The sequence below is a fragment of the Macrobrachium nipponense genome, chromosome 17 (genome assembly GCF_015104395.2).
Source record: "Macrobrachium nipponense isolate FS-2020 chromosome 17, ASM1510439v2, whole genome shotgun sequence".
NCBI lineage: Eukaryota > Metazoa > Arthropoda > Malacostraca > Decapoda > Palaemonidae > Macrobrachium > Macrobrachium nipponense.
This window is the reverse complement of record NC_087210.1, coordinates 88,130,268-88,143,650: the sequence shown is the minus strand read 5'-3', so window position 1 is coordinate 88,143,650 and position 13,383 is coordinate 88,130,268. Positions and strand designations below refer to the sequence as shown.

Sequence of the window (13,383 nt, the reverse complement as noted above, 5' to 3'; positions counted from 1 at the left end):
AAAACTAAGATATACTTAACTTACCCCTGGCGGTCCTTGTAAACCCGTCCTAACCTGATCCAGACCACCGTAGCCTAAATCCTGAAATTCTACAGTTTAAAGATCCAAATTCACTGCAATAGTATGTTAAGTCAAGATCAGCTCACAGATTTATCAAATATTTATTGAATCATTAAAAGCAATGAAAAATATTAGCAGTTTATGTGTTTACACATGCACAGGTTGTTAAAAAAAAAAAATTAAAGGGAATACAGGGGGAATGTAAATAAAGCTGATAAACTACTCCTTTTTCAGATTTATAAAAAAGTGATGAAGAGCAAGATCCTATGCCAGGTTCCTACCTGGTTCCTAAGTGCTCACTCCACAAACTCAGTTGAGTACACTGTTTGTGTGTGGTGCATAGCTTAATTCCCTTTATTATTTTACAATCTCTGTTGCTGTAAGCAGATAAGTTGCTTAATTTTTTTTTTTTTAGCAAATTTTACTTCCGTTTGCAGATTTGTCAAAAGAAGAAATTGAAAATAGGAATGAAAACTTAAACACACACACACACACAAGGGAGTAGTGAATTTGGATCCCTAAACTGTAGGATTACCACATAATTTCTCAGCCAGTCAAGACGGTCATTTATCGGTGTAATGGATAATGGCAGTCTGCTAAATTGAACACGTACATCTGGCATTGTAAACATGGGGACTATGAAAAAATTTAGTTACTTTAACATAATATATGAAGTTTTAATTGATAGAAGTTGTTTTATAATTATTACTTAGTGATAGGTCAGTTACGTAATAATGTAAAAATAAAAAAAAGTTTAATAAATGCTAGTGAATAGTACATTCAATACAAGCACCTATCATTTTCTAGTGTCTTAAGAAATTATGGAGGGATCATATTTTGGTATTTGTGTAGCATAAATTTTACAAGATAATCCATGTAAAGCTTTTTGTTTTTGTTTGAAAGTTTTGTAGGATTTACATACTGTATGCCTATTCTTTCTGATTAGCTCAAGAGATATGGACATAACAGCCCCTACTTTGGGATTAGTGTTTCATATCCAGTTAGTTTGTACATGTTTACATTAATGGACAGTATGGATGTTGGACAGTAAAGAATTTGCATTTTTTTTATTATATATAAAAAACTGACTATGCAGTATTGTAATTTATTTCATGGAATTCTTTCCCCTTTCTTATATTGCACAGGGGCATATGCTAAGGAGAATCCATTACTATTAATACAAGATGTAAGTTAATAGCCTTTTACCTGTATTTCTTGACTGTATGGTTCTCACAGAAGTAAGGCAATAAATTTCAAGAATAGATTTTGCTGCTTCAAAAAATATTTACCCTCACATTGTATTCACATCTGTTTAATTTTTATCTGATGCAGAACTGCCATGGATGACTGGGAGAAATATTTTGCTGAACATCCAGCACCTGCTCACCATGCTGTAGCTTGTGAAGAGATGAAAGCCTTTTGTCAAAAGCATGTCAATGAAAAGAGAAATATAGCACTTGTGACGTCTGGTGGCACAACTGTTCCATTAGAAAGAAACACAGTTAGGTATGTTTTGTGAATTGGTTAATCTGCTGATTTAGTAATTGATAAATAGTTGTACAAATGATAATTATAAACTGGCACATTTGATTGGATTCCAATGAGGTGTTTTCCCATTACATATTTGTTTTAAGGAGAAATATATCAGTTTATTTTTTAATTAAATTGTTTCGTATAGTGCTGCAATATATGTTGATATTGTATTTATGCTTTCATGTAGTATCTAGCATTTTTTAATTAAATTGTTTCATATAGTGCTGCAATATATGTTGATATTGTATTTACGCTTTCATGTAATAGCTATCATTAAAATAGTTAACTAAGAGTATTTTGGGGTTAAGTGAAAGTTTCATATTGTACTCATTTTATTTACTGTAATATCATTGCTAAGCTCAGCTCACTGAACAGTACATGAATGCATCTACAGGCAGTCCCCAGGTTACGACATTCTGAGGTTAAGGTGCTTCTCAATTATATTCATCAGACATTATTTCCAGGGTTATGACGCATGTTCCAGGGTTACGTTACCTACAACGCTCATCTGGCAGATGAAATATGACACCAAAAATGCAAAATAATCAATATTTGAAGTTTTTTTTGATGAAAAATACAATAAGAATGCAGTTTACATAGTTTTCAATGCACCCAAAGCATTAAAAGTAAGGTTTTCTTAGGATTTTTTACGATGTTCCGGCTTACGACGATTTTCGACTTACAACGCGTCTGAAGAACGGAACCCTGTCGTAACCCGGGGACTGCCTGTGTGGTACTTAATTCTATGTACGTATTCCCAATTTTTTTCCTTACCATCTGCTGTATGACCATTTACCATATAACCATTTCTGCTTATTCTTTCTTTTTTGCCTCACTATTTGCCTACTTTATAATTAGATGATAGATTTGTGTCCATATAAGTATTGTTCCTTTATGACAGTACTTAACAGTATGGAGTTATTCCTTAAAGAATAAAGCCCACTAGGTCTTTTCCCTTTTAGGATAATCCTTTTATAAGGGAACTCTCATGCCTACAGCATTCCTAGTTATTCTGAGACTCATTAGAACATGAGTGCTGTGTGCACTATTTTACATACCCCTCCTTTCTTTTTTTTTTCTTTTTTTTTTTTTAATTAAATTTTTCATTTTAAACAACTGAGTCATAAATTTGGCAAATACTATTAAAGAATAGGTCATGAAGAAATTCCTTTAAGTGCCCATACTTATGAGTAGTAAAATGCCATTATATCTCCAGAACATCCAAATTCATCAGTGAAATAACTAGGGAAACCATTATGAATTAGAATTTTTGTAAATAAGATGATTCAGGCAACTTGTGTGGAGGATCAGAGAAGGAGAAGATGAAAGATTCATTTGGTTGTATTTTTAGAAAAGGCTACGTTAGCAGAAAATTATGGTGAGTTAAAAATAGCAAAAGTCCAAGAATAAAGTATTATTTTTTATAATAGGAGACTGAGTTTAAGCAAGAAATAAATATCTTTTCTAAATACGTAAATTAGTGAGGATTTCCTATTCTTAATATAGTCTATTATAAACTACATATCACCTCTTAGCCTCAAATATTTGTCAGCTTCCACCTCGTATATGGATGAGTTGTCAAATGCTACAGATTCCTTGCGTTACAATCTTTGATTGTTTTTAACCAGTTTCCAGCTGGCACAAGAAGATTATCCTGTTGTTAAGACCTCAGGTTTGTTAGCTATGAAAAATACAAATTTATTAAAAATTTTTCATTTTATTTACAGGTTTGTAGATAACTTTAGTGCTGGGACTCGTGGAGCAGCATCCACTGAATACTTCTTAAATCATGGCTACGCTGTTATTTTTCTTCATAGAGATGAGTCCATCAGGCCCTTCTTTCGCCATCTTAATTCCCGTGTTCTAGATGCCCTGCAGGAGGGCCCTGGGGGCCTTTTACAACTGTCACCAGCACACTCAGCTCAGGTAAAGTAGTTGTATCAGGAAATTACAGTGTATTATTGTCATCTTATTGTGTTCTACAGAGAAATTGGCTGTAGGAAAAATTGGCAACTTTTGGTTTATTTGATAAACTAGATAGACAGAATTCAAAAGGAAAACTACTAATTGCTTCATATTTAATAAGGTGGATCATGAAATGAAACACTAAGGAGCTAATTCCTTTAGGTTCCTTGGTCATGACAAAACTCATCCATGGAAAACCACACAAAAGTTTTACAGACCATCTTCAGGCTTAGCAATTTTAATTTTATTGCAGTCTTTAAGTGACTTTCCCATAGCAATTTTTATTTTATTGCAGTCTTTAAGTGACTTTCCTTTAGCAATTTTAATTTTATTGCAGTCTTTAAGTGACTTTCCTATAGCAATTTTTATTTTATTGCAGTCTTTAAGTGACTTCCCTATAGCAATTTTTATTTTAGTGCAGTCTTTAAGTGACTTTCCTATAGCAATTTTTATTTTATTGCAGTCTTTAAAGTGACTTTCCTATGTTAAATGCTAGTTTTTTTGGGCATTTTTACAGTTAGTTCCAGACTGAAATGGGATTTGGTTGTAAGCTCCCCTTGTAGGCACACAAAACGTGGATTCATGTCATTTGTATAAATCATCATTATAGAGTAGTTTGTTATAAGTATTATGCTTGACAGCCATGTTCATAGTGATGGATTGATGGTAGTGCTATCAGATAAGTTCAAGGAATTTTACAGTCAGTACATGCACAGTTAGACTACATATATAAAAGTACAGTTATAGGGTTGTATTAAAAGAATATTTTTTTTTTAATTACAATTTCTCATGGTAGGTAAGCACTGCTGTGGACTTGTATGTTACTGCTGTTAGTTGTTAAAACAAGTTTTGTACAATTTAGGACAGGAATTGGAGTTCTGGCTTTTATGTTCCTGCATTCTGGTAAATATTTTTGTATGCAAGAATTTGGTCGATCAACAGGAATGACTCATATCTTTTCTTCTGTAGATCCGTCCCATTTGGCAAAACTATCAAATGGTAAGAGCAGAAGGTAGGCTGTTGTGGCTGACATTCACTTCTCTCTCTGACTATCTTTGGCTTCTTCGCTCTGCCACTCAGTGTCTTCAGCAACATGCTCCAAAAGCTTTGTTGTATCTTGCTGCTGCTGTATCGGATTTCTACATTCCACAAGGTAGGAACCATGAGTTGTAAAGATGTTTTTGATGTTAAGTTAAAGCTGTAACAAGTATTTGCTCCTTTGTAAATACAAACTGCAGCCTTTTATGTAATTGTCCTTCAGCATGGACTGGAGAAACCATAGGACTTGCTTAATCTGTAACAAGTAATATTTACATGCATTTGTGGTATATACTTAGTTGTGTTCCAGACTATTTAGAATAATTGTTGATAAGTGGCTTTAACAATGTTAGTTTAGAAGTACGTACTGTAATTAGAGTTTCAACTGTGTGTAGAACATTTCTTTTTACCTGAAACTAATGCAAATATATTTTACTGTTTCCTTGGCCATTCCTTGTAAACAGGGTATGAAAATTGTGAAAAAAAATACTCTTTAAACCTTCTGATAGTGAATTCTGTAGTCAAAACTTTACTGCAGTCAGGGAGATAAACACTGCAGTGTACAGAGTACTACTTTGAACTCTCTCTCTTTATTTTTAAATAAATTATTTTATTTTGCATTTATTGTCATTTAGGGAAAATGTGAAAATGTGGTAGTTCACAAAAGTTCATTATTACAGTATTTGTTTTGGTGCTAAAATCCCATCACTTTACATCTGCCTTCAAGTGTGTCAGCTCCCTCTTCCAGATATGCCGAAAAGATGAAGAAAAATCCAGCTCACCATCTGCACATTTAGGTTCCCAAATCCTTGTACTGGTAGAAAAAAAATAATTCTAGTTGTGTCATCCATGTAGTTTTTGTTCTATTTTAAGTTTCAGCCTCTATTAATTTGTATTTTTTCATTTAGAAGGGTTTAATTCAGTTACTAAATATAATCTAGGTCTTTTGGCCATACTGTAAGTCATCTTTTCTTCATTTAAACTGGCCTTCTGTTCATACGTTCATAAGTATGTAAATTGTCATAAAATATACAGTTCATATAAGTTCATTGACCATAGTGAGAATAGTGGCACCTCACAAGGAAATGGCTGCTGTGGTAGCTGATGCTTGATGTATGCTTTCTTCCCTTAACTCTTGCATAAGAGGAGCCATGCCATGTCTTCCACAAAGACTGGAATTACTATTGCCTTTTATTAATTCTTTAAGATCTGCAGATGTAGTTTTGTGGCAAAGAAAGCAAAGTGAGGGTGGTTTTTGAGGATCAGCTTCCTCATCGTCGTAATATTGTACATACATACTCCTTTCCTCGCTGCATAGAATTTTGGGATATTGGCCTCTATGCTTTGTTGATGAAATGTAGTATTAGTATGGTTTGACGAGCCAAAATTGTACATCCCTCAACCAGTTAACAAGTATCAGCCCTTTCCATAACCTTTTGCTAGTCTACAGAGCTGCTTGTCTGTCTCACTTCTCACACCCCAGGAGTTTGCTAGTTACAAGGACCCATGTTCAACATATATTTAGCAAGAGGAGTTATTCCCACATAAAACTCAGGTTCATAAAGTAATGGGTTTGTGATAAATGAATTTAACTTTTTAAAGACAAATTAAAAAGAATTTTTTTTATTACATACCCATTACTTTACAGGAAATGCCCTTCTTTCTACTCCTCTCTTGCAGAGTTCAAACAACACGGGGAATGATTAACTGCCATCTGAGGTGCTTTGGAGTGTAGGTGTACAGTCAGCCAAGAAGGAACTTCTCTTTATAATATGTCTGGATATTGAGCTGGTTACACAATTAGGATGATGTAAAGTAATGGGCTTATACTAGGAAACAAAACAACATATACAGTATGATGTATATGTATATATATGTATACACAGTCGACCCCTGCTATTCATAGATTTTTCTATGGACCTTATATACCCATTATTCGCAGAAAATTTGCCTATTTACGATATTTTTCACAGAAATTTTCACAAATTACTGTATTTTCATTTAATTTTTGAGACTAAATGCACTTGCTGTAATAAAGCTATTGAAATACTCAGGTATAAGCATTTTTAGAGGGTTTGTTTGTGTTTTAACGATCAAAATAGTATACAGTTCTAAGCATTTTCAGAGGGGTTTTAAGTATTTCCAGATTTTAGCTATTTGCGGGGGATCTGGTACCCATCCCCCGTGGATATGGGGGGTCTACTGTAGTATATATAGTACAGCTATAAAGAGGGCATCCAGGAAAATATAGTACATATCTTACAACAACAGTTCATTTGTCGACGGTGTTTCGCAATACCTCATTGCATCTTCAAGGCTGCAATTTACACAGAAATAAGAGCCACTTAAAGAAAGATGCAATAAGGTATTGCAAAATGCCGTCAACAAATAAACTGTTGTTGTAAGATAGATATGCTCTGCCTTTTCCTTGATGCCCCATAAATAAGAAAGATGACCTACCACTCCTGGGAGGTAGGCCTTTGTGCTCTTGGGTAACCCATGCCCCCAGTTAGTCACAATTTATGTCTGTCTTAACTAGTTCACAGTCTTCCCAAGACTTTTATATTGTCTTTTATGGAATTTCATAATTCATTCCTGGTTCATTTTCATAATTAATTTCTTTTATAGCAGGTGTGATTAAATATTATAGATGACAATTTTTTTAAAAACAGCTTATTTCTTAGTTTCTTTTGAATTTTTTAACCTCTGTTTCATTGCCATCTTAAGATCTCCACTTTCAGCTCGCAGGATTTGTTTTTCTTATTGCAGCATCAGTCATACTGTTCTTTAATTTTATATCATTGGCAGCATCAGTCACACTGTTGTTTAATTTTATGTCATTTTCTCTCACCTTACTCCATCAGTTGCTGCATAATATAAAATAATAGTCTTTGATGAATTAATTTACACTTGATCCCTTTTTCAGATAAGATTCCTGAACATAAGATTCAGTCTTCATCTGGTCCCCACACTGTGACCCTTCAGATTGTTCCAAAGATGCTGAGTCCCCTGGTGTCAATATGGGGTCCAGAGTTATTTGTTGTGTCCTTTAAATTAGAAACTGATGAGAAGAAGTTAATAGAGAAAGCCACTGGAGCTCTTCAGAAATACAAACATGACTTGGTGATTGGGAATTTACTTCACACTCGGCGAGAGGAGGTAACTTTTGTCACAGAAAAGTCAAGCAGTCTTCTTAGACTGATGGAACATCAAAAGGCTGAAAAAATTGAAATAGAAAAATTGATTGTAGAAGAAGTATGCAATAGGCATAGAAAATATATCAAGTATTAATAACATGTGATTCTTACCAGAGCAATCCTTTAGACAGGATTACTTTGAAAGTGATACTAGATGATAGATTTGCAGAGTAAGGATAACTTGGAGAGGCTGTGATTAAATGCAGTACATGTGGCCAGTAGGCCATTCATTTTAAACTTTCTTTTGCTTGGCCGGGAAGTATTATTTGCTTTGCACTTGTATTATATTCTTTTAAATGATGGTTAGAATTCAGAACTTCTTGAGAGTTGAAATTAAAATATTTCATCATTGTCAAAGTTGTTGAATGTAATATGGTTCGCTGTTTGTAAAACTTCATGAGACTGTGATTGAATACATTATCCTGTAGTATAGTTAGGTCTTCAACTCACTGCCTAAGGAAATGCTTCTTGCTGTATGTTCTATATAGTGTATTGTAAGTTTGGGATAACTATACCTTGCCAAAGGTAGGCTTGATTAGAAATGACGAGGGCATTGGCTTCCTATACCAGTGTCATTATTAGAAGAGACTACTACATTTGTTTTGCTACAAATGCGATGCCATTTACTGACATAAACCTGTACAAGGTTGTGTCTTGCTTGCTTATCTTTCACTGAAATAAATAACTTCGCAAAATAATTATTTCAGGTTTGCTGTTAGAGCTGTACATTACTATAGTCCTTTTTAACATTAGGTATCCCAAGGCTCTTGTAGCACTGCATTGACTCTTCAAAAACAATGAGGCTTAAGCACAGCAACATTTAGTGAAACTCAAAATATTTTCCTCCCTTCCAAAGTATCTTCAAAGATATGTTTTGATGTATCATAATTTTATAGATGTCTAGAAAAATAATACAGTAATAATTTTGTTGTGATTTTCAAATGCAATTTTTGTATTATCAGGACTAAAGTTTTCCAGTTTTTAAATAATTTTTACTCTTATTTAAAATCAAGGCTTTTTCATTCAAAATTTGTTCACTATTACTCATAGTTTTTGGAAAACCTCAGACATGCTTTCCACGGCTAAATATTTTGCTGGTGCAGTTATGACACAAAATGCATTACTAAAATCTAGTTTGACATAATTAAATATGATCCTATGATTATCTAGACATAAGGTATTTATTGCATTTTTAAGGTTACTCCTAATTATGTCTCATTTTGATTAATTGGTGCATTTTTAGAATGAAATGATTTTGGGGAAGCTATTTGTATTATATTCTGTGTTAACAATACAGTTTATATGTAAGCATAAGTATAATTGTATTCAGTGTTTGTATGCAGGTCTAAATAAGTACGCAATTAGACTGATGGTAGTATATTGTATAAGAAAGAATTTTTTTGAAGCTTTAAGATATTAAGATATACAGTATACCTTGACAATCATTGCTTATTGAAACAATTTTAATGTAGTTTCTATAATTTATAGATCTGAATCAGGAAGTTCATGAAAACAAGTAATATTTTTTTTAGTAATCTTTAAATTTTTTATATGGTAATTTTAATCTCTACATTTTTATGGATAAAGTTTGTATCTGTTACCAAAGATGTTAAAAGTTTTTGTGAAAGAGGACCAGTTATTTTCACATCAGAGTTTCATATAAATTTGACATAATTCATTTCAAGACTTGCAACATGTCACACTGACATGAGCTGGTTCCACATTGTGTTAAAAATGTATAAGGAAATAATATTAAATTTGAATTTGTCAGTGTATACAAGAATATGTGATTTATAATTTAAGATTGCTGCGTTAGTGAACATCAAGTTGTAGGAGTAGGAAGGGAGTATTTACAATTGACATTTCACGGGTAAGTTGGACTTGAATATACAGTGTTCTTCACTGGGTATATTTTATTAGGTTTTATTTTAAAAAGCTGTGTCGTCTTATTTTGAATGCCTTAAAATCTTGTTTTTTATTAATTCTTGTTTGTTTATTGATATTAAAGGAGCTTTTAAAGATTCTGTCCATGTTTTAGGGATTCATATCAGCATAGGTTCACTAAGCTCCTAAGCATTGGTGGGCCAAAGTGATAGGGCAAAAAAGCAAGAAGTCTGATTAATATTAAGTAATGTAAGGCATACATTAGTTATCCTAATTCTGCATTGATAACTGTGTTTTTGGTAATGTTGAACTATATTATGGCATTAGCAATGAAGACAATAAAAATGTTAAAATTTAGATATATCTAGCATCTTCAGAAAGATAAAGCTTCAAGACCTTTTGTTAAGCAGGACAGTTTGAAGTTTCATTTAATGTCTTATTCAAAATGGGCATATAAATTTATTCACATATATTTGTCCGTCCATCATATATCATATCCCAAAGGTAAGGCAAGAGTCCTTTTGTAATTTATTTTTTTATTTGACCATCAGAAGTTTTATTGAGTTTATGTAATCTGCAAATGTTTTAATGCTTCAAGGAGGTTATTACTTTTTCATTACAGAAGAAATGCAAACTCATTTTACATGCTCAAAATCTACTAGTAGGCACTGAAATAGACCATCCAGAATTGAAGTAATTACCATTATAATGAGTCATTCCTTGGGGACTTAAGATTATTGGCACTTTGGTTTGGTTAGATTATTTGCTTTGGAGTTGTGAGTGAGTTACCCATTTAGCAGGAAGCACTGATTCATTCAAAGCTAACAAGTCACATTTCATGTCTATAAGATGTAGACATTTGTGCCTTTGCTGCATAATGTTATTTCTGCACCCACACTTTCATCTTCATTGGCTTGTAAGATCACTTGAGTGATTGTTGGTGTGTTTAAGTGTTTATTGTGGATTTGGTCAGAATGTTCATTATTTTATTATTTACTACTGTTGTGGTGTATGTTTTGTACTGTTTCATGTCTTTTGTGTTCTCTGTATTTAAGCTTATGTTGCAAATTTTTACATTTGATAGTCAACTTGTTTTTATCAGCAATAAGGGTATAAAACTGTATCTAAGACTGGATGTCTGTGGATGTTTAGAAGTCATTTGAGGAAGACCATGTTAAGTAAGCAAGATCTAGGTGAGGGAGAAGCAGTCTCAAGGGCACCATAAATGTAAGTAGATACTGCAGATGATATTACATCTTGCTCTTCACCAGCAGAGGTATTCTTATGGGTTGCTTGTGTATGAAAACAGTTAATTAAGGTTGAAGTTAGTGCCTTCAGCCCACAAAATAAGACCCAAAATATTGAAAGTCTTCCAAAAAATTCATCATACGACTTTTTTCTCACTTAATACTGGGAAGACTTAAGATGAAATTTGAATGAACCGGACAACATGGGTGACTGAAAGATATCCGATTTCTATTAATTTCAATGTGTTTCACTCTTAGTGATTGCTAATTCTGATCTCCATTCTTACCTTATTTTACTCCTCTTTGAGAGCACAAAGTTGATGTATACAACCATGAGACAAAGTTGAAGCCCAGCATTTTATCACCCTTGGAACTGAAATCATGGTCTGTGGTCAGGGGTCCTACCCTCTCAGTTCCCAATGTTTTCTTTTATCTTGTCAACCATTTTTATTGATAAGTGACTTCTACATTTCAATATTACAAACTGAGTGTATTGTTACAAGCCCAGCTGCTGCCATTGTTGGAAAAGCAGAATACATGCACAAGAACAATGGCCCTAATGAGTCCCTTCGAAGTCGTTTAGTAACACAATCACAGTGATGTTCATAATTCAGACTAGTAAATGTTTCCAACAATTTCGAACAGCCCCTTAATGCAATGGTGATGACCAGTATCAGATTTTAAAATCGTGAAATATCACAGTGTTTACTAAGAAAAGAGAGAGAAAGAGACTGAGGAGCAGACAACTCAAAAGAAATTTACTTCTTATTAATAGGACTTTTTCTCTCTGTTTTAAACCAAAGGTTAATTTATTTTAAATGAAAATCAGTTGCATTTTATATTTTATAATTTTTTGGAAGGTTATTAATAACTTTATTGGAAAAAAATTAAGCCAACCTCTCTCTCTCTCTCTCTCTCTCTCTCTCTCTCTCTCTCTCTCTCTCTCTCTCTCTCTCTCTCTCTCTCTCTCTCTCTCTCTCTCTCTCTCTCTCAATACTTTTGAAAGAAATGTATTGTTACATTTATTAAAAGTTGTGTTTTGTCTTATGAATATAGGCTAGCCTATAAGTAAACTTTGCTAAAATTAGGTTTATTCTAAGTTCCTAGAAACCATCCTCCTACACTAGTCCAGATTTCTTAGGGTTTACTGTGTTGGTGTCGTTTTATCTTCCAGTCACAAGTATAAAGCACTAGCTTTCAAACTTGGATAAAAGTAATAGAACTGTATCATCCATTTCTTATTTGAGGTGCTGGAAATAGCTGTAGAGGCTCAAAGGAGGAGATAGGTGTTCACCCATAACATTGGTACACTTTTGGAAGCTGATGGAAAATTTTCATTCCAAGCATTTTGGAATTTTTTTTTTTATAGTTGGAGAATGGTCAGACTGAGATTATGTGTGAAGTGCTGCCAAATTGTCAGACTTGTATGAAAATTGTGGTGTTTTGATAGATTTGCTAAACTACTCAGTAAATGTACCATTCATTAAAATTGCTGGGGTTCTGAATGTCATTATATCCCAAGGTTTTTACCATTTTTTTGTTTTGTTTCAGTTGCAGTGGTATTTGTCATTTTCTGGAGTAGAAGTAAAGAAATCTAGATAATTCTAGTATAGTTTTCATATATCAGTAGATTTAAGTAGCTTTGCGGTGCTGAAAATTCTAGGAGGTTTATTGACTGTCTGGTTTTGCATTGCAAGTCCATAATTTTCAGTGAAGAAAGACCAGTTTAGTAAATTTTATTTTAAAAGCTGTGATAATTGAACATCAGGTCAGGTATTTTTGTACTTAACGAAAGTCAACAATAACTTAATAGTTACTCATAATTTTAGTTAACTTTATTCAGTCGAACAACTGTTAATAAATGGTAATTTTGCTTGATCTTCTTTATTGTAATTTTGGTTTATTGATTAATGTATTATAGATGTCATATGTCTGAAATGGTTATTGAGACATCAGTAGTTTTTAATATTAAAGGCAATTTTATCATGATGTGTAAATGAACTGAAGGGAAGTTGTATAGTTATGCCAATTGACATAACATAATCATCTTTTTCTGTAGGGTTTAATATGACTGAATTATTTTCCTTTATCCATTTGTCTTGTAAAATATTTTTTGGTAAATGTTTTTTGTTTTGTTTGTTACTTTCATAATTAAAAGTAAACATCTTGACTGACATTGGAAAGTGCACATGGTTCCTTTATTCTCTTGTTTTTCATTCTAGCTTTATTTTACATTTTAGGCATTAGAAATGTTACCAGGATGCTCAGGATGTTTTAAGAATTTTAAGAAGAAAGCACATTTTATTTGCCTTTGATGTAACAAAATGCTTTATTGTATTATTTAAGACATTTCAATAAACAGAGTATATGCCTGATGTATGTTTGTGATTGTCGGCCTTGTTTTTCATGCGACTCCCCAGGACCATATCAGTGGGAAGTGTAATAAAACATTGGCAGCC

General features: G+C 33.0%; 1 protein-coding gene across 2 annotated transcripts; it reads left to right on the top strand.

Moving 5' to 3' along the window:
- Nucleotides 1–1,395: 1,395 nt before the first annotated feature.
- Nucleotides 1,396–13,299, top strand: LOC135196446 (phosphopantothenate--cysteine ligase-like). Of its 2 annotated transcripts, XM_064223284.1 has the most exons (5): nucleotides 1,432–1,566; nucleotides 2,235–2,340; nucleotides 3,321–3,519; nucleotides 4,528–4,711; nucleotides 7,523–13,299. In XM_064223284.1, coding segments are annotated over exons 2-5 (750 nt in total). In that variant the 5' UTR covers nucleotides 1,432–1,566; nucleotides 2,235–2,338; the 3' UTR covers nucleotides 7,888–13,299. The 2 variants fall into 2 exon arrangements, with proteins under 2 accessions (XP_064079353.1, XP_064079354.1); XM_064223283.1 differs by lacking the exon at nucleotides 2,235–2,340 and having other exon boundaries at nucleotides 1,396–1,566.
- The last annotated feature ends 84 nt before the right edge of the window (nucleotides 13,300–13,383 follow it).

Coding starts and splice junctions, on each gene's coding strand:
- LOC135196446 (XM_064223283.1), top strand. CDS start 1,400: ATGGATGACTGGGAGAAATATTTTGCTGAACATCCAGCACCTGCTCAC. Junction 1,567..3,320: donor TTAGAAAGAAACACAGTTAG/GTATGTTTTGTG, acceptor TTTTATTTACAG/GTTTGTAGATAACTTTAGTG. Junction 4,712..7,522: donor GGATTTCTACATTCCACAAG/GTAGGAACCATG, acceptor TCCCTTTTTCAG/ATAAGATTCCTGAACATAAG.